This window comes from Platalea leucorodia (genome assembly GCF_965183815.1).
Source record: "Platalea leucorodia genome assembly, chromosome: 2".
In the NCBI taxonomy this organism is placed as follows: domain Eukaryota; kingdom Metazoa; phylum Chordata; class Aves; order Pelecaniformes; family Threskiornithidae; genus Platalea; species Platalea leucorodia.
The window spans coordinates 124,383,900-124,409,069 of record NC_138824.1 but is presented as its reverse complement, the minus strand read 5'-3'; the positions used below and the strand labels follow the sequence as shown (position 1 = coordinate 124,409,069).

Here is a 25,170-nt window from a genome sequence, read left to right as displayed (position 1 = left end):
AGCTCTGTCCTGGGAGTTAAGGACTAAAGCAGGAATATATTGATTTCAGTAGTCTTTCCCGTAAGCAACTCAAAGGGAAACTTGTATCTTGGGAACAGTCCTTGCTTTCTTCACTTGTAGTTCCTTCCAAGGCTCTGGCTAAATCGTTACACATGCTTGTCCACACCAAGTATCCAATGATTTCTGCTCCCCCCCCCCAGCTTCTCTGTAGGCCGCTCCAGGCTGGTTTTATTTCGGATTGCTGCCAAGCAGTTGTCGTTTTTTAAGGAGTCTGCTGCAAAGAGAAACAAGCAGGATTTTTTTCTAGAATAGTAAAAACACTGATGACGCAGTGCTACCTTGACTTCCCCGTTCTGCTTTTTCTCATATTAAAGTGCTGCTGTTCTGAAAATACATTGTCTTTTCAGAAGTATAAGAAAACAATGTTAAGACTCTTAGGTACAATGAAAGAAAAATGAGACAGAATGCACAAATGTGAAGATGAGATGGAAAAAGATAGAACGAATTGTGACTGATGCAGGTAGATAATGTGGACGGAAGTATTTTTCCTGGCGTTAGTACCTAGCATTTTTCTGCTATGTTGCATGGCAAGCAAGCACTTGTGCTTTCAGTGATCCAGAAGATTACTGCTCAGAAAAACAGGCTTAGCAACATGGTGTTCTGCTGTTCTGATAACTATACATATGTGTGTGTATATATAAATGTTTATATATTATATATTACATAATAATATCTTTATAATCTGTCTTATATATAAAATAAATAACTGTTTACAGAGAATGTCTAGACAAATGTTCTACTAATGCTTAAACCCTTCTTGATCTATGGGAGAAAACTTTGCAGTAGTACTGAAAGCAAAGATACTTTCTATAGAACGTAGCAAGAACCAGACTATGTTATGTGAAACGGTTTGCAACATTTAAACACCAGTAAGAGAATGCCAATGGTACGTATTCTCTGTATAAAGTCAGATGCCGATAGGATGAATAAATTGGATCCTTCAAAGCAGTAGTCAAGGGAAGCAGTTATACAGCAAGATTAATTTTTTGTTAAATTTAGATGAGACTGGAGCATAGATCTGCTGATTGCCCCTTTGACAGTCTTTCCTTTTCCCTGATGATTTTGGTCTTTATATAGTAATGATTGCTAAAGAAGAATTGAAGTCATCTATAATGATGCTAAGATGTTATCTTTGAATAAGTTTGGATTTCCTGGGTAACGAGTCTCAATTTAACTGTATTTTAGTCTGAGACATGGACTATTTTATAGACTTTGTGGACAAATTCCTGTGGCTTGCCTCTGAAGATGAATCAGTTAGTGATAAGGCTAAAGATGATTCATTAATCAAACTCAATACCTACTCCCTCTTTTCGTACATCTGTGTACTTGATTTAATTTCAACAAATTCTTGCCTGTCATGAGTTCTTACTACTCAATACTCCAGAAAGAGAACACCTGTTTTAATTGTATATATAAGCACAGGCAAATCTTAAAAATCATTCTTTCCAGATGTAGAAATAAGATTTTGTCCTGAAATTGATCTCTTGCCACCTTTGCAATATTGATTCAGGTATGAGATAGCATTAGTGCTTGAGAAATAGAAAGTGAAACCAGCTAGGTCGTTTTGCTCCTTGAGCTGAAGAAAATGGAAGTGAAATTTCAAGTATTGTTTTAGGTTTTTGCATCTTTTAGACCCACAAAGAACGCTTTAATTTCTTTTTCATCTTTAATAGCATATTTTAACATTGGTGCCACAAACAGCGTTCCAGTTCCTTGAACAGAAAATTTTAAATAATTTTGGAGTTTCATGTGTTGTTTATTATTATGTAAAGGCTAATGAGTTTTAAAAGTTTCATGTGTATTGGGAGGGATTGTTGTTTTCTTTAAAGTGAAGATTTCATTTTTGCTAGAGACTTTTGTTGGAAAATGGGTGAAACAAAGCACTTCTGCAGAGATTAAATCTGTTAATCCATATGCAGTGCGTGTTGCGGTGTTTTCCACTACACTGATATGCCTCGCTTTGGAGGACGTGGTGAGAAAATGGCTGACACACTGCAAGGCTGTTGTGTCACTCTACAACAGCTTCTGGTCACCTCGGAAGCATGCTGTTATAAACTGGCATTTTAAGGCAAGAAAGCAACTGTAGCAATAGGTGTGCACCTCATTTTCGAAAGTACCTGGTGCAAAGACCACGCAAGTCACTGTTCTTAAGTGCAGGCTTGCCTTCCTCAATTTATGTGTACACAAAATAAGCCCGGTGCGTTAGACTTTGCTGGGTGAATTTTGAGTTCGTACACAAGTCTAGCATGAGTTTTCCAATATCGCTTTGAAATAGTGATTTTTATAAAAGCCTTTATCTGTGATACTAAAAACAAGTAGAGTGAAGACTTTTAAAAGGTATTTTTTCAGAACAAGTTATACGTAAGTTTTTTTTATTGTACTAAGTATTTGGTTATCCGTGTTTAGTTAACATCAGTGGTGAACTATCATAGTGATTGTCATTACTTAAAATGTATACTGTTTATTCCTCTGTTGCAGTTCTCTCACTGGTTCAATGAACTGATGTCAGTCTCACTTTTCTTCTTGCTGCAAAATTGTTTTGAACATGGAAAGAGAATTTTTTTTTTTTTTTTTTTTTTACATTAAGCTCTTCATGGTCTTTGTGAAACTTTGAGGAGCGGCAAATAAAACCAGTTTCTTTTTCTCACAAAGTAAACAATGTTACTGGGTCTAGGAAACTTTTTTTTGCTTGTTACAAGTCTGGTAGGTAATACCACAGCTTTTGAAGCTTTATCGGAATTTGCTATTATGCTTAGTATTCATTTTCTTCAGGTGAAGTCAATTTAGTCTTTGAGTTTTCATGGTTAGCTGAGAAATGGAATTAAAGTATTAAACTGCTATAAACAGTAATTAGTTAAATAGTTAATCTATCAAAGGAATGTGCAACTGAAATATTAATATTGACAAAAATTTGAGATTGTTTTCTTATGCTATATTTAACTTTAATTTTTTTCCTGCCTTAACAGTTTGTCGCAGCTGGAGATCACTTAGTTCACCACTGCCCTACTTGGCAATGGTAAGTAAAAATCAAAAGAATTCTAGAAAGCTAGCATCCCTATCTGTGCTTTGATGTGTTTTCATTGGATGCAACTACGCAGTTGTTTCATTTCAGAATAGTACATGGACTTTTGCAGTAGAACTTCTGCTGGTTTTATGATGAAGCAATCTTTAAGTCAGGTGGGACTCACTGTTCTGTGTAGCAGTAGTTGAGGATTTGGTTTAGGATTATGTTGTTTTGTTTTCTTAAGGCTGTAGAGGAAATAAGCTGGTACATACTGTGAATGCTTTCAGTGCTTAGCTACAGTAGCAGTTTGTCTCCCTGAGCTTGTCTTAGTATTGGTAATTGAAAAAGCAAAGGCCATGTCCAACTGGAATTGCTAAAAAGTGGTTGTAATCAGGGTATTTTAGACAAGCATTGGTTAATTACATTTGTTCAAGTTGGCCCACATCAGATCGCTTTGTGCAGTGCTTGCCCTTGGAAATCCCTTCCCTTTCATGTACAATAAGGCTGCAAATAATGTGCTCCCTTGTGTTTTACTGGCATCTAGCATTATAAAGCTAATCAGTTAGTGTTTAGATGGGCAGTTTCTGTGCAGTTGGTATCATCAAGATTCTTGGCTCTATACTGGGCCCTGAAGAGCTGAAGGAGGAATTATTATGCTTGAATCATTGTTTCTTGCCTTTTTACTGTCTTCTTCAGAGAAAACAAGATGTTGAGTCTGGTCTGTGTGCCAGCAGTTTGAAACAGGCTATTTAGAATGTTAGACTCTTACTCCAAACCAAAAACCACTGAAGGTGAAAGCAAATGCTTGAATAATGTGAGCTTGGCAAAGATTACTTGAGCTCTGGTGACTATGGGCAGTTTTTGCATATCTAGAGGTCTATTTCTTGCTTTTTCTGAAGTTGCTTTCTAGAAACATTTGGGACTGTGTTGCTGCCAATCCTAGAAAATTTCATATAGACTAGATAGTTCTGTCAACCCAACTTTGCTTGGCCATCTCAAAGTGAAAGTAGTTTTTGAAGCAGGAAATAGTTTTTATCTATAGTTTAGATATACCTCCATAGTTTAGGGGTGGTCAATCTTTTTGACCCCATACCTATATCAAAGTCTTTGTATAGGCAAAAGTAAAGTCATAGGAAACAAATTCTGCGAATAGGTCAAGAGGAGAGTATAAAATGTTCCTGATCTAAATTGAAAATAGAAGGGTTCTTTTGTTTGCGGATCATCAAATTCTCAACCTTTTATGGTGCACTTCATTTTACAGGGCTTCAGGAGAAGAACTAAAAGTCAAGGCTTATCTGCCAACAGACAAACAGTTTTTGGTAACTAAAAATGGTAAGGCTGATGTTTAAATATAAGTATTCTTAGGATTGATAGCATGGTTGACTGTGCTATCAACTCTACTCATTGTCTGGATTGACAGGGGAAGGAAATATCTTGCACTTTGGATGCTTTGGCTTTGCAATATTAAAAAAGGTTTTCCTGCGCATCTAAAATATTTTCCTTTGACCAGTCTTTAGTAGAGCTTTATACTAGTAATGCAGCTTGCCTTGCTGAAGTAGAAATGAAGCTTAAACATTATAAACCTCCTTTTCTGCCTTTACTTTCTCCTGTCCTTCAGCTCATATTCAGTGTCTAAAAGGAAAACATGTTTATTTTCCTCTTTCTTTTGGAAAACTTGGGCTACTGGAGTGTTCGCAAAGTGTCTTTCATGGTGACACTGATGCTTCTAGTTTGGATATGTGATTCATGTCACTATCTGTTTCAATAACTATATTATACAAGACAATTTTAAATCAAATTTTGGTCAGGTTCACAGTTGTGTATATATAATACTTGTGACTACCTTTTTAATGGATAAGAAAGCTAACATCTTGGAACAACCATGGGGAAATAACTTTCTCAAGAGATCTTTTATGAAAATGTGTCAAACATAATGTCATTAGACAGTGCTAAGAACAGCCTGAGGAGATTTTTACCTGCACTGGGTTGTATTTTGTGCTTTGATTTCACTTGCTGGCTTTTGGAGTCTTGCAGTGCACCATCCTGGAAAAATACTTATGGTAGTGTTGGACAGACTTTCCTAAGATGGTTTTGATGGCCACATGATCTACTTTGTTTCTCTTTCCCCCCCCACTTCCAGGATCCCACATTGCTCTGACCCTTCTAGATGGCATTTCAAGATAATGTGTTTCCTGCCGATGGTGACACATTGGCCTACCCACCTGAGTAAAAGTTGTGGGCTATGGGTGAGGCCAGGAGCCATCCTACAGACCTCATTTTGGAAGTCTTTGGAGGACTTCTCTTCACTGTGACTTTCACGCCCCTCTTCTCCCGTTCTGAAATGTCTAAGAGCAATTGACAGATTCTGCACTTCATGCAGCAGTTTTTTTCTCCACGCTAGTAGAAAAGGAGCATTTGTTACGTAGTCCTTGTTTATGGTATTAGAAAATGTCTGTTTGGCCTTAATCAGATCTGCATTCTTTCTTTGACTATTTTCTGAAAACTTTGTATAAATCTGTCCTTGAATGGCTCTGTAATGCACATGACTGAAGTTATTCTAAACAACGCATTAGTTCTAACCTCTTCTAAACTTCTAGATGTTAATTGATAATTAAACATACCTAATATGTCGCATAAATAGCTAATGCAAACTTTTAGCAGAATTCTAAAGACAAATAAGTCCAGTAAACTGGTGCTAATCCAGGCAAAGTTGTACTTAGACTAAAAGTTGTTAGCATTGTGAAGAAAACTAATAGGTTGTCTCCAGTTGTTAGCAAATGGATAGGCAGCCTGGGACATGAGAAGTTAATTATTTTCTAATCCTTAAGAGTTTGTGTGAAAATGCTCTAATGAGTAACAGAAGGATGAACTTTTAAGGCCACTGCAAGTGTTGTGCTGTAAATGAAATAAAATATCTGGTACAGCACATCAACTTTTTTTAAGTTCATGCTTTTACATTTGAAATTTAGCTCTAGGATTCCTTAAATAAGGATATATGAGAGGCTACCACATTTCAGAAGGCCTTGTAGGATAATTTTTTGCTACAGTCTGGTTTTGTATAGGAATGGCTGCATTCATTTTGTTTTGCAATTTTTTGCAGTGCCGTGCTACAAAAGATGTAAGCAGATGGAGTACTCAGATGAGCAGGAAGCAATTATAGAAGAAGATGATGGTGATGGGGGATGGGTAGACACCTTTCACAATGCAGGTATTCAAAGTCTTGCTTCAGACTTTGCGTTTGGTAATCTAAAAGATTTTAAGCTTCCACTCTTAAAAAGCAAAATCTTTCTTATGTATAGATGGCTGTGTACTAGTATCTAATCTGGAAGGAATAAGTTACGTTGCCAGCTACCCACTTGATTGGTATATGACTGCTCAGGTGTTTAACTGTATGTTATATGCCTGAAACAGGCTACTTTTTAGAAGTGTTGGCAATAAATTATTTCGGTATTCTCTTCTTAAAGTTCTAGGAAGTTATTTGAAAAAATGAGCTGCATAGTGACTCATTCCTTAGTAAGGAGATCCTGTGAAGAGAATGCTGGTTTAAATTATTTGTTAGAAGAATATGCGTATTTCTTTTTTTTTTTTTTTTTCAGTAAAATTGCATGTGAAGCATGTTGACATCTTTATCTTAATTATGACCTCATCTAACTTAATTATTTCAGTGTTTTCCATTCTGTTGAATTGTTGGATTGAGCTAAAAGGGGGAATCATTAGAAACTATTATCTTGGTATCTGAGGTCACTGCAGGGAAGGGGGAGGGGGCACTAAAAAGAAAGAAAATATTGTTATATTGTATATATTTTTAGAGATGAGTGTGGGAGATGATCCTTTTTTATACTAAGTCCTTAGATGAGCTTGTGTTTATAAAGAAGTCTAAAAATTATTGCTCACACAAATCTATTTCATTAGGTTTCCTAGCACAGCCTCTTATAAATCCTTTTGTTCTTTTTCTAAGAATTGGCAGTTTTATAAGTTTTAGTCTGTTTCTTCATGCTCTACCATGAGTTAATAAAATTCTGTCTTTCAGTGACATTTTCTCTACCATTTCCAAACCTAGAAAGTACTTCACTCAGTTTTTACTTTCCTTGGTATAAATTTTTTGCTGTAATTTGGAAGAAGTTCTCTAAATAATTCAGCCAGGCTGGGGAGAAAAAGGGTGGGAGAAGATGCCTTTTGTTTCTGTAGATGTACGTTTTTAATCACTGGCAATTCTTAAATGTATTGCAGTTCATAATTGAACACCCCACACCAAAGAAATAGTTTGACATAGCTTTGTCATATCCTTGAATTAAGGATGCATTCTCCATCACTGTTGTGGATAGACTCCTCTGCCAAGTTTTTCTTTTTAGGATTGATTGGTTTGGGCCACGTGCTGTGGTAGCACAACTGTAAGACTCTGACTAGGCCTGGCCAGGTCTCCAAACACCGTCAAAGGAGATAAAAAAAATCTGTTTCCACCCATCCGTATAGATGTCCTGTATAACACCACTTTTTATGGTAGGGGGAAAAAAATATGTAAGTGATCACACAGCCACTAGAAACGCATTGTTTCCAAGCAGCATTCAACTAGCATTCCTTTTCTTTAAACAGTTCTTTCTGCTGAACAGTTACTTGATTCCAGGTGCATTCTCCATTATGATGTCACTTACTTTCAGCTGAAGAGTTAATTAGATAAATTTACTGTGTCAAAGCAGAATCTTGTCACGTATCCCAAAGAGTACTGAGTGAGCTGCAGTAACACTAGAAAGCTAATGAGGAGGAACATTAAGAGTTGGTACTACTAAGATTTGGGATGTTTTTTACCCTTACTTTCTTTCAGCTAAAAGCATTGTGTTCTGCTACATTATTGCTTTGTCAAGAACACCTGGCTTTCAAGATACTCAGAAATATTCATAAATGCATGCCTTGCTCATGAAGTTGAGTTCCATTATTGTGATGTGAATGCCTATCCTGAACTCACTTTTATGCAAAAATTCCTTAAACTATGAATCCAAATTACTTTGCAGTGTTCCATCAACAAAACTTGTATGACGTGCAAGAGCTGTGCTGTTGTGCTCCATGTTACTGGTATGGTTTGTTTATGGATGTCCAGCACCAAGCATGCTACCAATACCAAATAAACAGCCCTTCACGTATCGAAACTGTTGAGACATAACTTGGAAAGATCATATGCTGTTTTCGGAAATCTTTGCAACCTCTTTCTATACTATTCTGTAACAAAGAAACAAGCTTTTTTAACGCAAACTTTGTGTTCAATTAACAGGTATAGTGGGTGCAACAGAAGCAGTTAAGGAGATCACACTAGACAGTAAGGTACTTGTTTCTAAATTTTCCTCTTGCTTTATTACAGGACCTAAAGGTAATAGAAGTCTTACCTGCGGCAATGTAGTACTGCCTGTGAAAGATTATAATATACTTTGTCACTAGGTGTGTTGCAGATGTACCTTCAGAGCCCGTGATATTAGCCTAAGCATGTGCATCTCCTTATTACTGTGCATTTACTGAGGCAGTGTTCTTTTTGGAATGTCTTTAGCCAGTGCTCTTGTGCCAGGCTGCTACAAACTGAAAATGAAATTCTGTTAACAGTGATACCACACCTTTGTGTCTCAAGAAACTAATGGTTGGAGAGCCAGTGTAAAGAAATTTTTGTATGGAAAAATAATGTAGGGATGTAAAGTATTTGTTCGTAATCTTTAGCTAGTGCAAGCTGAGTTTTAACAGATTTGGTCCTGTTTGACAGGCTTGTGCTCTCAGGTTTAGAAGTACTAAAACTGTTTAAATGTATACGTCTTACAAAGTCATCAGTTCTGCACGTTTCCAAAAAGTCACTCTGCAGCAGGAGCCAAATCTGAAACTTAAGTCCTCAGGAAACTGAGAACAGTTGGAAGTACTTGAAATGGAAATGTATTAGTTAACATGTTTAAGAAATGTGGAGAATGTCAGAGACACAAAATATTTTTAAAGATTAGTTGATTGTTAAAGTGGAGTTCTATCTGTGTGCTATGAGTTTGTTAAACCAACCAAGCACAAAGCTTTGGATTCTAGAAATTAGGGGGAAAGAGAATGGGCTGCCGTGTGCTACTGCATAATTGTAAACAGCTCAAAATGCTGTTGATATGATGAACTGTGAAATACATGTATTTCAAGTGAGACTGTGGTGAACATAGTAAAAATACTGCTTTTTCACCAGTCAGTAACATAAGGGTGGAGGAAACACTCTAAGGAATACCTAGAGGTGATCGCTATTTCTGTGAAACACAATACTCGCAGAATGTTGTTGTGATTCATAACTGCTGTTGTGTGTTATGAATTTGATTTCACTTCTAATATGTTGTATGTAGAAAAACCTCACTTGTTGTACAGTACTTAATTTCTTGGATCACGGGTCCAGTTCAGAATGACAACTCTTTTTCTGCTAATGTTCTGTTTGCCAAAGCACTTTACAACTTGAGTTTCTTTCTGGTTTTGGTGTTTTGTTGTGGTTTGGTTTTTTTTAATGAGGAAACCAGCCACCTGATGCTTACAATTAGAGCAGCTTCTAATTGTAATCATTATTTGGAGAGTTCTCCTAAAGTCTTCATGAAACCTGCATCAATAGAGACCTCTCTCTCCTGAATTTCACTGGGGATGCCTGTTGGGTTCAAATGCTATGCGTAGGCTCGCAATGCTCAAAAGAAAAAGTTGGCTGAGGGCTTGTGCTATGTTCATTTCTGTTGGACTGTGCTTCCTCAGACAATGATATCAAAATGTGATATCTTTTGAGACTCTCTTGTGTTTTAAAAACAATTATGGAACTGGACGATGCTCTTAGTCATATGATTTAGTTTTGGGTGGTCCTGCGAGGAGCAGGGAGTTGGACTTGATCATCCTCATGGGTCCCTTCCAGCTTACTCTATGATAACTGCTGCACAGTTGGCTGTGGGTTAGGATGTAAAAAATCTTAACCTACGTGTTCAGTCATAGCTGTTTAGTCATTGCCTTTCATTTGAGATAGGTGGGTTTTTAAAAAGAAATTATGGGCTGTTTAACACCATGTTTATTCTTCTTTGTTTAGGAATTAAATCCTTCCAGATTACAAAGTCAAAGGGGAACTTTTTGGTGGATTTTTAATGTCATACTAGGACTTCTGAAACTAAGTTAGGTTAATAAGCAAATATTTGAGTTCAGTATAGTCCTTCTCAATGTTGCAGAAATTATTTTTCTGGTTTGCTGGATGTATTGACTGGACTTATACCTTAAAGTTGCTGGGGCTGTTAGGCTGTGTAGATGCATCAGTCTTTAAAGCAGTGTTTTCAACTTAACTTCTAAAGGATAATATAAAAATACCAGAACGTTCAGCATCTTGTGAAGATGATGATGAGGAAGATGAAGGAGAAGCTGCAGACATGGAAGGTATTTCCTTAAATTGGGTTGGACATCCTTTATTTCAGGCCTTTAACTAAAGCAATACACTCTAAGAAAACACTACTCTTTCTTTTCATGGAATGCATGCTGAAAAATTCAGCAGGCATATGCTCTTTATCGTCTTCTGTATGTTCTTATTGATGCATGTTTACTCTAACTTGTGTGCTGAAACCTGCATAAAGGTTAGTGACTGGGAAATTAATTTGAGGAGCAGAACAGACCCGAGCAAGTATAAATTAGGGATTTAGCACAGCTTCCTTCCTGCTTCATACCTACACTTAAACTCAATCTGCGTACTTAAAACCACTTAAGGATTGCTCGTCATGTGTGCTTGCTGTAGTTGTGGTCAAATTTGTATTAAAAAAGGTATAGTCTGGTTTGGGGATTGGAAAGTCTACCTGAATAAAACATCTTTAGATACATGTAGATTGTTTTAAAGAAGTTGTTTATGAATGAGAAATATGATGACTAGCTAAAAGCTGAACACAGAATTTTATGGGTCTTCTTTTCAGAGTATGAAGAAAGTGGGCTATTGGAGACAGATGATGTGAGTGAACAGTTCTCTGTCTTGTCTGTTACAATGCTTATCACCAATATGAGCACAAGCAAAGTAAAAGTAACGATAACAAATGGCTGAGATAACAAGCTTGTTATGATCAGTGGGATTACTGAGCCTGGTTTCCTATGGATTTGTCTCCTGCCAACCTACTGCAGTAACCTTAACTCTTAGGTCCTCGAAGATTTTGATCACAGTAATTTTGCTTTTTTTGCTGATCCTTTTCGCTCTGCTTGCACATAGTGCTGTATTCACAAGAGATAAAAAAATGCAGTGGTTGTTCTCAGGGCTTACATGTGGAGGATGAGCGGTTCAATAGATTACACCGATGCACCAGACTGTCCTGAGAGAAAACAGAAGGCGCCGTTATTCGTGGTACTCTGCTAAGGTCTTCATGAACCTGCATAAACTGAGACCTCTGCCTTCTGAATTTCTTTGGAATTGTCTATTGGGTTCAAAAGTTACTGGTGAAAGAAGTGGGGGGAATGTGACAATGTAGTTGCGTGCTTCCTTAAGAAATCGGACCTTTTTTAAAAAATAAAAACCCCACCAAAAATAAAACCAAAACCACTTGGTGGGAGAGAAACTGATACTCCTAACTTAAAAACAAAACCCAAAAGCCTACGTTTTTTTAATGCTCACTTAAGAACAGTAATTTCAGTTTTACGGCTTTATGTAACTACTTAGGATGGGAGAGGAGGGAACCCAAACAAGACTATACTAATGTTGTCATTTTTACCTTGAACCAGGCAACGCTTGACACAAGACAGATTGTAGAAGCTAACAAAGCTAAAGTTGATGTTGGAGGGGAAGATGCTATTCTACAGACTAGAACTTATGACCTCTACATCACTTATGACAAATATTACCAAACTCCAAGGCTCTGGCTATTTGGATACGATGAGGTATAGCTATGTTGGTTTTGTTTCCCACTTCTGTGAAATCAGACTCACAGTGCCAAATAGCAAGGCTGTTTTGTTGTTTATTCACAGTAGAAATTTAAAGGAAAAAATGGTGAGAAAACCATTATACAGTCAGGGTTGCAGACAGGATTTATGGTACTTGCAGGAGGTAGGAACAATTTCACTGAAAATTGTACTTTGTAACAAAGCATATTTGGAGGGAAGGAAATCGGGCTCTGTCATTTGAGTTTCTGTTAGCTCTGTAGAGCTAGTAATAACTCCAGTAAACTTAGTCAAGTAAGCAGGTATGTGTTTTCATGATCTTCAGAGGGAGAGGATTAGATAAATCACTCTTCCCTTTAATGACTAAGTTTCTTGAGTTAAAGTTGGTTAGGGCTTATGGCTCAAATACCTAGATAGGAATCTAGGTGGTTCTCAAATATATTGGCTTTACCATTCACCTGGTATATTAAAAAGAAAAAATTGTGCAGTACTATTTCTACACCATACGGATTTTAACACACTGTTCTTTCAGTGTACCTTCAAAACTGTTGTATATTAGATGCTTATAATTTATGGTGAATACCTGTTAATGATAATAGAATTGCTGAGAAGGAGCAAAACATTTTGTTAGTAATGCTTTTGTTCTTGTGTTCTTCTTTCCCCATATAGCAACGGCAGCCTTTAACAGTAGAGCATATGTATGAAGATATTAGTCAAGATCACGTCAAGAAAACAGTGACCATTGAAAACCATCCTCATCTTCCTCCACCTCCCATGTGCTCAGTTCATCCATGCAGGTAAGTCTTTTTTTTCCTGGTCTGATTCAGCATGCAGGCACAAGGCACTTCACTAATCTTGTTAAGGATTTGGTTCAGGTTCTCTGGACGCATTTCCACAGTTGGCTGCAACAGTGGTCTGTCAGCTTCTGAGGCAGTATGAAAGGAAGACACCAGCGATCCTGAAGTCATTCCAGTGCTCACTGCCACAAGTGTATTCTGCAATTAGAGCTGTCTTTTCTCTGCTCAACTTGCTTTTCCTCCACTTTCCTATGGACTCCAGAAGATGGCAGACTACTAGAACTCTATAAAAGAAAGTTCTCCTATACTTTCATTTGCTGCTTTTTTTGGCAGGGTAAAAGTATAATGTATACTTTGGGAGCAGAAAAAGCTATTTGAACATGAAATAACTCTTTCTTATTTTGTAATACCTACCTTCCACTCCCCCAGAAGTCCTTGAAATTCTACACTGATAAATAGAGGTCCTCTAATTGCCACATAGAAATATTTGTTGAATACAAGTGCAAAACACACCTGCATTTTTAGGGTCTTTTCTGTTGCATTTTCCACATTTCTCACCCAAGACATAGGGAGTCTGTAGTTTGACTAGCTGCACAGATATTTTGTCTAGATCTTTGAAATGTGCCTTTCGTCTTAGATGTAGGCCCTAATACCCTTTTAGGTGTCTTAGTGATACAGAGCCAATATCTTAAACAGTGTAACTCCTCAGCTTCTTGATAGTAAGAAGGTCTTAGAGATATGAGTTTGGGCTTTTATCTCATTTTAAAAGAGAGACACCCTTTGTAGTCTTGCATATGTGTTTTTTTTAAAAAAAAAGGTCCGGATTGCCTCTTTGAGTCTTGTAATTTCTTTTGACTTAAAGAAACACTTGTGGGATCCATGTCACTAGCTGAGGTGTCGAATAATCAGTTAGTTGTTGACAAACTTGTGGTAGTTTTTACAGAGTCAAAACATTCATGTTTCTGGTTTAGGAATTATTTGATTGTAAGATTAGTCTTGGGAAGGGTATATACACCATTCTTCAGAGAGAGCAAGAGAGCTTTGCACCAAGCAGTTTATGGCTGCTTTTGATCCTCTTATGACAATGTATATTCACGGGGTTTGTAAATCTTTATCTCGTGTTTCTTCTAGTTCATAGTTCTTTAACTACTGCTTTACAACAGCCTTTGCTTTCACCAAGCTGTCAGGCTTATATGTGGACAATATTGAGCAGAGAAGCCATTGTACAACTGGGAAATAGCTTTTTCCCTGGTTTAGCTGTCTTGTAGACAATTTTAAAGTGGTAAAGTTTATTGTTGGTCTTTAAATCCTCAGATGTAGGTTTACACTAAAACAGTAGAGCTGAGAAAACATCAGTCTCGGTGCTCAAGAGTAGTACAGGAAGCAGAACTTAGAAAACTGTTAGGAAAAGAATAGAACTGTGCACGTTTTCACTTCTTCCTCTGAAGCCAGTGAAGTGCCAGGCCCTTTGTTATGTAATCCACATCTACACTCAAAGAAATGGTTTGCATCATGGCACTTGTTCCAATTAGTCTTTTAAGCATGAAAGAGATGATTGATACCACAGTGAGACAGGTTGGTTGGTAGTCTTAAATGTGGAGGAAACTGTCTAGTCCTTCTCAAAAAGCAATCTGGTTGACCAGCAACTGCTTAACATCAGAAAGGTTTGAAAAGATCATCTTGAGGCTAACAGAAAGAAGAAAGTGAAGAAACAGGCTAACAGTGTATCTAAAATGGAGGTTTTAAGTATGTTCTCTTACTTTCCGAGGTGAGCTATTCTATTTTCTTAAATTGGTAGGGTTAACAGCTAACAAGGTCTGGGCTTCTGAGGTGAAAAATAATAGCTGAAAATGTTGTTTTGTTCTTAATTCAGCTAGGATGTACCAGTGTTTAGCTAGTTCTGCTGCTGTTGCTTCCTTGCACGTTACAGGAATCGTGTAATGTAGGGTATTTGCTGGTCCTAAACTTATTTGGCTGTTTCTTCTGATGTATATATGCCTATGTTATGCGTCAGAGAAAGGAAAGAAATGGCAGTCGGGTGCCGCTGTCAGCTGCTTGAGATTGCTTCTATTTTGAGTAGTTAGTTGAAACTGTTCATCTTGCAGCTCTGCTGTAAGTTGTACTTCTTGTCAGCATTTTTATGGTACTGGGAGGAACATAGTCAACTTCCTCGTTAATTGCTGCAAACTGGTTTAATCACAATTCTCAACTTTTTAATGTGGGTGTTATGAAGGGACTATCAAACTAGTTAACTACTAAACACATTTACAATTAGATCAGAATTACTTGCACTAATTCCAAGGGCTTATTTTTCTCTATTTCAGAATAAATGGTGACAGGCTTCTGAACTCTTTTTCCTTCTTATGTACTCTAAATATCTGCAGGGAAGTGACTAGAGGCAACTGCAAGGATTAGTGAATTGCAGACCTTAAGGTTAACTGACTATTGCGAATTCTGAATGTTTCTTCTAATGATGACATTTGTGGATTTTTCCACACCTGTCTCATTGTGTGTGAGCAGTTACAGACAGTGAATCAAAATCATGGGTGATTTTTTTTTTTTTTTTTTTTTTTCCTTGAAAGTATACTGTCCTAAAGTCTTGCATTTTACCCTCTGTTATGGAAGCTTATAGTTGTTGTCCACTACACTGAAAGCCCTGTGGATGGCCTTTTATCTCTATGAACTGCAAGGGGCAGGGGGGAATGAATAATTTCTGGTGTTGGGCTTTTTTACCCCCATATGTCGGGGGGGGAATTTTTTACTTGTACATTCTGATGATGTGTATTTCCGTTCCAGCTGACACTCAGACAATGTCAGTATGTCAGCTGTGGTGAATTCGAATGTGAAGTTAATAAAAAGTATTTTGCCTGACATCTTTGGTCAACTGCAAAGCAGGAAAGGGATTCTTCAGCTGGAAAGTGACATTCCTGATGAGAGCATAAAGGGTCATCTAATCAATCTAAGAAATCAGCTTCTTTTAACTTATTTTTAACCCTTTAATGTATGGCCTTAACTCTGTGTATCTCAATTTATTTTCAATAGGAACAGCAGTATTTCTGACTTGGAATATGAATAGGAACTCATTTGTATTACTTGAACCACCTCAAGAGTTGGTTGATATACCAGAAAGTAAATTAGGTGATTTTAGTAGCTGTTCTAAATGTCTGATCTATTTCATAGCTCAGGTGATCTACAAACAGATCCCAGAACAAGCACTGGTGAGCATGTAGTGTATTTAGTCGTCTTGAATTAAGAGTTACTTCTTCGGGACTTTTATTCAGAAGTAAAAAAAAAAAAAAATAATTGAGATTTCTAGATAGCAGGGTGTTTTAGATGACATTTCTCCCAAAGTTATCTTATTTCTTTCCATTGAGGGGGTATACATACTTCATATTTATACCTGAAAATTTTCTTATAGGAAGAAACTGAAAACAGGAAACAAACTTTTGAAAGTTTATAAAGCACCTGCAAAGCTTTTCATGAGTAACTGTATGACAGTAAGCATGACCATTACTATGGCCATTATGGTATTCCAGATATCTAACTAGTCCTTAGAAAACAGAAAAGAACAAATGTTATTAAGATGGATGAAGTTGAGCCAGTATCCTGTTAAAGACTTCTAATAGCTGTAGGGTGACCTGTATTCTGTGCCATAGTCCGCCGTTATGGATGAGGTCAAAGCTTAAGTTTTGACAGCAGCCAGGTTCCTATATAGAAGCAACTGGCCTTGGCACTTGATACGGCATGTGTTCTGCGGGGGCATCAGGAGGATCCAGAATTGGAATCAGCTGTGAGGGTTAGCTGATTTGCAAAGACCAACACCACAGCAAATGACAAATGCTGACCTTTAGTATTTCCCCAGACTTGCATGTTCCTGTTCACAGTGTGTCTTGGTGACTTTGCAACAGCTTCCTTCCTAGTGTTTGCAGTCACTGGCAGTATGATTAACCTTGGAGGTAACTACTGAATTACTACTAAAGAGAGATCTGGACAGGCTGGATTGATGGGCTGAGGCCAACTGTCTGAGGTTTAATAAGGCAAAGTGCCGGGTCCTGCACTTGGTTTACAACAACCCCATGCAATGCTACAGGCTTGGGGAAGAGTGTCTGGAGAGCTGCCCAGCAGAAAAGAGCCTGGGGCTGTTGGTCAACAGCCAGCTGAATAAGAGCCAGCAGGGTGCCCAGGTGGCCAAGAAGGCCAAGAACATCCTGGCCTGTATCAGAAATAGTGTGGCCAGCAGGACTGGGAAGTGATCGTCCCTCTGTACTTGGCACTGGTGAGGCCCCACCTCGAGTACTGTGTTCAGTTTTGGGCCCCTCACTACAAGAAGGACTTTGAGATGCTGGAGCGTGTCCAAAGGAGGGCAGCGAAGCTGGTGAAGGGTCTAGAGCACAAGTCTTATGAGGAGTGGCCAAGGGAACTGGCGTTTAGTCTGGAGAAAAGGCGGCTGAGGGGAGACCTTATCATTCTCTACAGCTACCTGAAAGGAGGTTGTAGCAAGGTGGGGGTCGGTCTCTTCTCCCAAGTAACAAGTGATAGGACAAGAGGAAATGGCCTCAAGCTGCACCGGGAGAGGTTTAGGTTAGATATTAGGAAAAATTTCTTTACCAAAATGGTTGTCAGGCCCTGGCACAGGCTGCCCAGGGAAGTGGTTGAGTCCCCATCCCTGGAGGTATTTAAAAGCTGTTGTAGATGTGGTGCTTAGGGACATGGTTTAGTGGCGGACTTGGCAGTGCTGGGTTAATGGTTGGACTTGATGATCTTAAAGGTCTTTTCCAACCTAAATGGTTCTATGATTCTAAATGCCAGTTACTGGCCAGCTATTTAGATTTGCATAATGGTATCAAAGCATGGTCAGAAAGTTATGCAAACTCTGCTTACCACTGTTCCTTATTCTCAGTAGGCATATAGGTTGTTTCAGGACAAGTATTTTAAACTACTGTTAACTAGCTTGCAGTGTTGTGTAGGTGGTTGTCCATAGCCCTATGTGACCTCACCGATAAAGATCGCATGCAGAATCATGAATTTAAAACAAAGGTGAAGTACAGATAAAAGTAAGATGAGTTATACAACCTGGGAGTTTGTGTTAAAAATATATAAATAAAACATATATTAACCATACAGTAGTTCTCCCCTCTGATTTTGTATGTTCTTCATCCCCAGGTTGATGGGGTATAAGAACTATCCTGAACACAAGACCATTACTTCTGAATTTTAACTGGTCATGAAAAGATTTGAAGTCTTCATCACTGGAGATATTCAAAACCAGACCAGACGAGGTCCTGAGCAGTCTGTTCTGGTTTACTGCTCCTTGAGCAAGGAGGGTTGGACTAGATGATGACCAGTTTCTTCCAACCTTAGCTATTCTGTGATTCCATGTTCTATTCCCAGGATTACCTTTGTACGCAAATGTTTGTGTGGTTCATAGTAGGTCTGGTATGTCACTGATGACTTAATGTCAAAACACAGTGACCTGAAGAAATGTTTGTCCTCCCCTGTAGTGCTTTACAATAACAGAGTCACGAGAGAGAAGCAGGTAGCTTAGAAACTGTTGATCTGCCACAGAACCCAAGTTACTGCTGTAGCCAGAGGAAGGTTCCATATCCTAAGTCAGTCTGAGAGCAAGTTTTGAATTTCTGCAGGGCTGGTTTAGCTTGCCTTTCCTAGGAAACTATGAATTGTGTAAGTGTTTGATACCTCGTAAGCTCTACAAATTTAGGAGCGCAGCAGAGGCAGCTAAAAAAGTTGCAGCAATTTTTAGGCATCTTTTTCAGGGGTTGTCTGGGAACTTCTGGTGTCTTGCTGCCGGTGAGGATTACCTTCTGGTGGCTTCTGTGGCATTTAGTAATTAACAATTACACTAGTGACACACAATATGTATTGACTCTCATTATAGCACTCAGTCTACACTGTAGCACAGAACATCTTTCTCTTTCCTTGTGAATGTAGGGAGCTGGCAAATAATATTACATTCATCACTTAATATTAATTTTCTGTTATTGTTGAGATTTTTTTCCGTAGCAAACTGAAAGCTTCCTCTTGCTGCTTCTGAAGCTAACGGTCCAAAACTATTTAATTTGCACAAAACCTAATATTATTGAGATGAAGGAGTTATTTTTTCCTTAAAATATTTTCACTGTTTCTGATCTGTTTTTCAGGCATGCAGAAGTGATGAAGAAAATAATCGAGACTGTTGCAGAAGGTGGGGGAGAACTTGGAGTTCACATGTATCCTTTTTTCATTACTACGTGGTATTCTTACAGATTTCTTGCAGCGTAAGGAGCTCTTACCTCAAGGTTCCTAAACTGGAATGCAGTTGTGTGTGAAAGCAGTAAATAACTGTGGTAGCGCTTACTAGAGTTCTGGGATGAGCTCCTTTGTGCAAACAAACTCTGTTCGTCAGTTGTTGGGGGGGTGGGGAGGGTGGCAGGAGCAATGGGGAAAGTAGGTAGGATTGAAGGGACGGGATTGAGCCTTTGTTTGTAGGTGTGTGAAGGAGGTAGCTGTGAGTATGAAACGGAGATCCCAGTGTATGAGGATGAGGCTGGAGGTTCATAGACTCTGGCTGGAGTGTAGTCACTCCTCTTGTTACAGCAGTTTCTGTATTAGATCTGAATCTAAGATTCATTTCTGAAAGGTGTAGAGGTCCCATTATTCTCTACTCTGCATGTGACCAGTATCTTGGTAAAACATTCAGCTGACAAAAAAGCAATGAAAAGTACTGAAACAGTTCTGAACATCAATATCAAATGCCTCACAATTAGAATCTTCTTTTAGCAAGGTAACTGATCTTACTTATGCTTTGTCATAATTCATGCTGTGCTTTCTGACTGAAGTAACCTCCATGTTAGAAGCAAGTGTATCCTTTCAAAATAGTGTTCTAACTGCTTTTGCTGCTGTAAGGCAAGCAAGGGGGGATTACTGAGCAGCTATAGGTCCTGAATCAGTCACATTCTCGTTCACTGTATGAGTTGACTTGCTCAGTTTGTGCAGCAAGCAACTGAAACTGAACTGGAAAATAACTTTTCTGGCAAGGTAGTTCAAGTCTTCTACTCTTCAATAGTTAGCTATCGCTAAACAAATTGAGGGGTTCCCTCATTATCATATAGGTTGTGTTTGTCAAGAAATGGTCCATGAGCGTGACATGCCAAAACAGTAGGTTTTACTTATATCCACTACCAATGTAACTTAATTATCAGTTGAAAGTAGTGATTTATTTTAATTTCTCAGATTGCTGTCTGCCTCAGTCCCAGGTGGACAGACACTTTAGTTTATAATTATCCAATATACTCCAGGCTGCAGATTCAGGCCCAACGTGCATTTGAAGTTGATATACACAAGGGAGACAAGGAGGGTCTTCTCTACAAAGGCAGACTTCTTAGCTTAGCAAAGCTAATCTCTCTACTTTCCCTCATCAACAGGAAGGAGCTCTTTCAAAGGATCATTCAGAACATTTCTTTTTCTGAGCCACTGAAACGCTGAGGGAGGAACCTACTTTCCCTGCAACTACAGGAAGGTAGCTAGGGATTAGCCTTGCTAGGTCCAATTCACTTTGGCATTTGTTAATAACAAATATTAAATATGTAAATGGGATTGTAAATGTTTATGTGGTGCTCATAATATTTATTGAAAATAACTCCTGGTTCCCTGTTTTAGCTTAAAACAGGAAGGTCTGTATGTTTGGGCAAGCATCAGATGTCATTACCAGAGTTCTGCTGTATTAATTTCCCAGTCTCTAACTGGATAATTACTAGGTGTTATTTTCCTATTAGCAAGAAATGCTGTCGAGCAGACCATTGAATGTGACTTCTGCTTTGTTTTACAGGATTTCTAGCTATTGTGTGTTTTCCTTAACAAGAAACTCAGGTACCTTCTTATTTTCTTGAAATTTGTACAGGCGGTCATTCCAACGATAGAATATGACTACACAAGGCACTTTACAATGTAACTAAAATAAGAGATGTCCTCCTCTAATTATCAAATCTTTTTTTAAATAACCCATCCACGTGACTTATACAACATCATACACAATTTCTGTAACTAACCTTTTATCAGGTTGATGCATTAAAATAAAATGTTCCATTACCAGCCTTTTTAATAAAAATCTTTGTGTGTAATATAAATAAATCACTTTCATTCCTATACAGACGCTGCACTAAGAGGTGGGATTTTTTTCTCCGTAATTACTTCAATTTCCTTTCAACAGAAGACTGTTTTTGTCTATATTGGAAGCTAAAATCTGCTTTCCTACTAGAAGCCTAATGCTTTTGGCTTCATTGCTGATTCCTGAAAATGTAATTTTCCCCACCCCACCCCCCGCCATTTAAATTCACTTGAAAGCTATGTGGTTTTTTCCTAGTTATGAATGGTTGTATTTCCTCTAGCTGGAGGAGGATTTTGAAAGCTGAAAGAAAATAAGTGATCATCTTGTTAGGAAAGTTTGACTGCATCTTAAACTATCATAGCTGTAACTAACCAATCTTTGAAAGGTGATTTAGGTTTAGACTTGAGCAAGACTAGTGTTTTGAGATGGAATTTTTTGGGAGACAAAGGAGGAGTATTAGTGTGTAGTCTGCTCATCTTGTAATAAAGGCAAGAACAGTCTTATTGACAAAATTCCAGCTTTGGGGTAAAGGGAGAAGATTGCTACGGTAGAGGAAGGTTCAATCTTGATTACTTGTCTCCCTCAGCTACACTAACTGGTAGTGTAATAGCACGGTTTCCTTTTGGGGCTAAATATACATGGGGTTGTTTATGAATTCAAATATTGCAGACACATCCAGGCTTTAGCAGCCACTTTCTGCCCTGTAAAATGTTAAGTTTTTCCTTAATGAAAATGGGAGGAAAGGACCATCATATATAAATGTATTTTTATATATGTGTGTGTGTATATATATATATATATAAAAAAAATACATATATTAGGTTCACTTAAACTCTGTTTAGCTTTCGGAACAGCATCTTTGTCTCCCAAACATCCAGTGTGTATTCTGCAAAGTAATCTGAAATCGGGCATCTGCAACGGACTGAATTTACTGTTGGGTAGAAAGGTTGGTCCCTGTCTTGGCCCAACTGGTCCCAGTCTTGGCTGTCCTCTGTACCGTGCTGTTACTTACATAAGAGCCTGTAATCAAGTTCTGTGTACTATGCTTAAATTGGCTTTCCTCTTTTGATATCCATCTTCACTTCCTCTTTCTTGGACAATATGTTAAGCAATGTCTGCATAAGTGAAGAGTAATGCTAGCCAAAACCTGTTAAAACTTAACCACACCCACTGAGTCATGCCATGGGATTTTCCCTATCAGAATAATTTCAAAGATGTTTTGGGTTTTTTGGTAACAAAGGAAGTAGCTGTCCTCCACCCAACAAATTAGGGGGTTTTGGAGGGGTGCAAAGAGGGAGTATGACTTAAAACCACCAGTGATGTATATTTTTTTCCTTTGCTCTGTCAGAATCTTTCGAAACATCTTTCTCCCTAGAAGGTGTCTATTCTCCTCCTTTAGGAAGGTGAATTAGTCTTTCACTGGTTTCCAGTGTGTTGAGTTAACAAATAACACATTCTTCTTTGTCAGACTGTTGACAGAACTAAGTGGCATGATTTTTTTTTTTTTTAGTATAAACTGATGAAGGCCTTTTTCTCTGACCATAGCAGAAAAACAGAGGAGCAGCAGAACTGAAGAGAACTCGCCAATGGCTTCCATCAGCACCATGATATTTAATGTCTTGGGGCATTCATAGCACAGAAATCCCTAGTATCACAAACCCTGGTGCTTGGTGACTAATATGTCACCATATGTCACTGCTTGGCTGGATATCAAAGTGGCTGTACCTGAGCAAACAAATTTGATCTGGGTACACTTGCAGCAGCTGTACGTTAATCCTTTTCTTCTATTTGGGACCAGTATTAAAAATTCCTGTTAGAAGTTGAGACTGCTGCTGTAGGAACTGCTATAAACATACGCAAACATAGTAGCCTCAGTTATAGCTTCTGGCAAATCCTATAAGGTCGCTAGTTGTCTGAATTTTCCTTCTACATCAGAATAGCTCCTGAGAAGTTCTGCTCTGCCAGAGTCCCTTTCCTGCAGCACATCTTACAGTTTTTGTGGCTCTTTACTTGCCTTCCACATCTATCTCTTGATCTTGGACTTTGAGTACATTCTAGTTTGCAGGTGCTGCATGCAATGAAGATGTGGGTGATATTTCGATTCCACTGAATCTGAACCAAAGTTAGGCACAGGCATTGGGTTATGATGCAGAGGGAATAACCTTACGGAGATTTAAAATAATGACCATCGTAAGCTCTGTTGTCAAACTTAAGACACCTAGTCCTCAATTTACATGAAATACTTTTAAAGTACAAAAAAGACTTGCTTCCAAAAAAAAAATAAGCATAGAAGAAAAAATCAAAACAGTAACTTCCAAGCAATACATGGGAAGTGCACTTCTGTATTTAGTCTTCTAAAAGTCTAATCAAAGTCTAAAATATAAATAACGAAGGGTGGAAATAGTGTTAAAGAATGAGGACAATTTCAGCTTTGTCCTTCTGTGGCTGCATTTTTAGGTGTGGGAAGGTGGAGCTTGTTTAACCAGCTTGCTAACAAACAGCCTGATCGATTGCTAGAGAACGAGAATGCCTTGAATTTGTCTGGGTGTTGCAAAGCCCATAGGGACAGAAGTAATCTGGTGTCGTCTTATGCTAAAAGCTTACTGATTTCATGTTTCTTCCTAAAACATATCTATCTGCTTTCCTAGTGGAAAATAACCTTCTCTGCTAGTAACTTGTGAGAATTGTTCTAAGTCTACTTTTTTTTTTTAAATACCTGGATGTAGAAAATGCAACCATATAAAAGAAGAAATAGTTAATTCATTCAAAGTGTCATACCTGTTGTTGGAAGTAGGTATGTATACAACTTGATAAGAGGCTCTCTTTTTTTGTAATCCACTTTCAGTTCCAACAAGGATTTATGATAAAAAGATGCAACCTAGTTGCAAACCCTTGCAATCTTATACCACCTGGTGAACATCACGTTGTGGCCACTGCTATACTTAGTACTTCTTCACAGAAAGAAAGCCAAGTTGAATATGCTGCTAGACTGCCTTAGCATGAGGGCAACTGGTCTGATTCAGCATCAGTTGTAACCCTGGGCAAATAAAGAAATCTCTTGGTAAAGAAGACAAGCTAGAACATGCTCTAAACAAACATGGTTTAGAGTAGGAGCCAAATTCTTTGTGGAGCCAAACTGAAAATTTTCTGGCAAAAATTAAACGCACGGGGGGGGGGGGGGGGGGAAAGGCTTCTTTTGGGTCAGTCCAAAATTTCGAGTTGGACGTTATTAATGTAGTTTTTGAAGAGAGGAAGCTAGTGTGTAGTGCTTTCTTTTTGTTCCTTAAAATGAATTTTTTTCAGACCAAAAGCCAGTGGTCTTAGACAAAGTTGTTAAAGCACTGAAATTAGATTTTACAATATTTAGAAAATTCACATATTTGTTTTTCTCTGAAACTGTTTGTTGAATTCAGCATTTCTGTGCAAATAGTTTTGCGTCCTGCTAAATAATTGGTTTTGGCAAACCTATTGACTGGAGAGAAACACACAATTCTAATCAAGGACACTTGCTTTTCTCCTAAGGAGAAACACAGGTTTAGAACGTATTTAGGTTTAAATCAATATGATTATGTATCTTCTCAAGCCTCTAGCACCAGACCAGTCTGAAATGCTGTTCTACATTCTTACTGCCTTGTATTGTGTGTATGACCACACAAGTTACATGGCCTGTTTTCCTTTAACAGTTACGCAGAATGTGCTCTTATATGAGCTGCCATCAAATGCAAAATGCATATACGTATTCCTTTTGAATAAGCTGTTGTCTGAAAGAAAGCCTAAGTTTCTCTGCCATCTTTTCTTTTTGCCCGCTTATGTGGTTTTCGACATAGTACATCTACTTTAAACTTCTAAAATCAGCTGTTTCACAGATTAACCTTTCTTGGCTTTAGTGCCTTCTTCCAGAAGTGAAGATATTTATCTGATGGCTTCTGTTCCGAGTTGTGCCTGGCAGATTTGGTAAGTGCCCTTTCTTTTTACCTACATTCAGAACCATGGGTTCACTGCTGATCAATAATTAACTCCTTGTTTGCCCATGAAATCCTTTCACCCTCCACTAAACAAAGTATGCTTGCTGGACCGTTGTGCATTGATTTGTGTGTTTGAATGAGAGAGAGAGAGAGAGGGAGGGATCTATGTTAGGACATTATTAGCAAGCAATTCAATAATTGTTTTACAACTTTTTCTTCTCTATACTAGCTCCCTCTTGGTCACTATAATACAATTGTTAAAACTGATGGCAGCCGCCAGGATATGGCCACCTGCTAGCATGTAGGATAGCATTTGTGAGATGTAGAACCAAGTTGATGGTGGGTCCTAATCTATAATTTGCAGGAAGTTGC

At 38.1% G+C, this 25,170-nt stretch overlaps 1 protein-coding gene across 8 annotated transcripts in view; it reads left to right on the top strand.

Annotated features, from left to right (window-relative positions):
* Window positions 1-25,170, top strand: part of ATG3 (autophagy related 3) — a 35,559-nt gene that overhangs the window by 3,588 nt on the left and 6,801 nt on the right. For 2 of the 8 annotated variants that reach the window (XM_082304584.1, XM_082304583.1), the window contains exons 3-13: window positions 3,027-3,076; window positions 4,326-4,396; window positions 6,165-6,272; window positions 8,331-8,380; window positions 10,378-10,459; window positions 10,984-11,018; window positions 11,777-11,932; window positions 12,602-12,729; window positions 18,888-18,956; window positions 20,596-20,673; window positions 24,721-24,787. In XM_082304584.1, the coding sequence (XP_082160710.1) occupies window positions 3,027-3,076; window positions 4,326-4,396; window positions 6,165-6,272; window positions 8,331-8,380; window positions 10,378-10,459; window positions 10,984-11,018; window positions 11,777-11,932; window positions 12,602-12,729; window positions 18,888-18,956; window positions 20,596-20,673; window positions 24,721-24,739 (846 nt within the window). In that variant the 3' untranslated portion in view covers window positions 24,740-24,787. Of the gene's footprint in view, window positions 1-68; window positions 521-2,683; window positions 2,764-3,026; window positions 3,077-4,325; window positions 4,397-6,164; window positions 6,273-8,330; window positions 8,381-10,377; window positions 10,460-10,983; window positions 11,019-11,776; window positions 11,933-12,601; window positions 12,730-18,887; window positions 18,957-20,595; window positions 20,674-21,675; window positions 21,780-22,343; window positions 23,429-24,720; window positions 24,788-25,170 lie in introns of those variants that run through there. The other 6 variants (XM_082304587.1, XM_082304586.1, XM_082304582.1 and 3 more) reach the window with 6 other exon arrangements.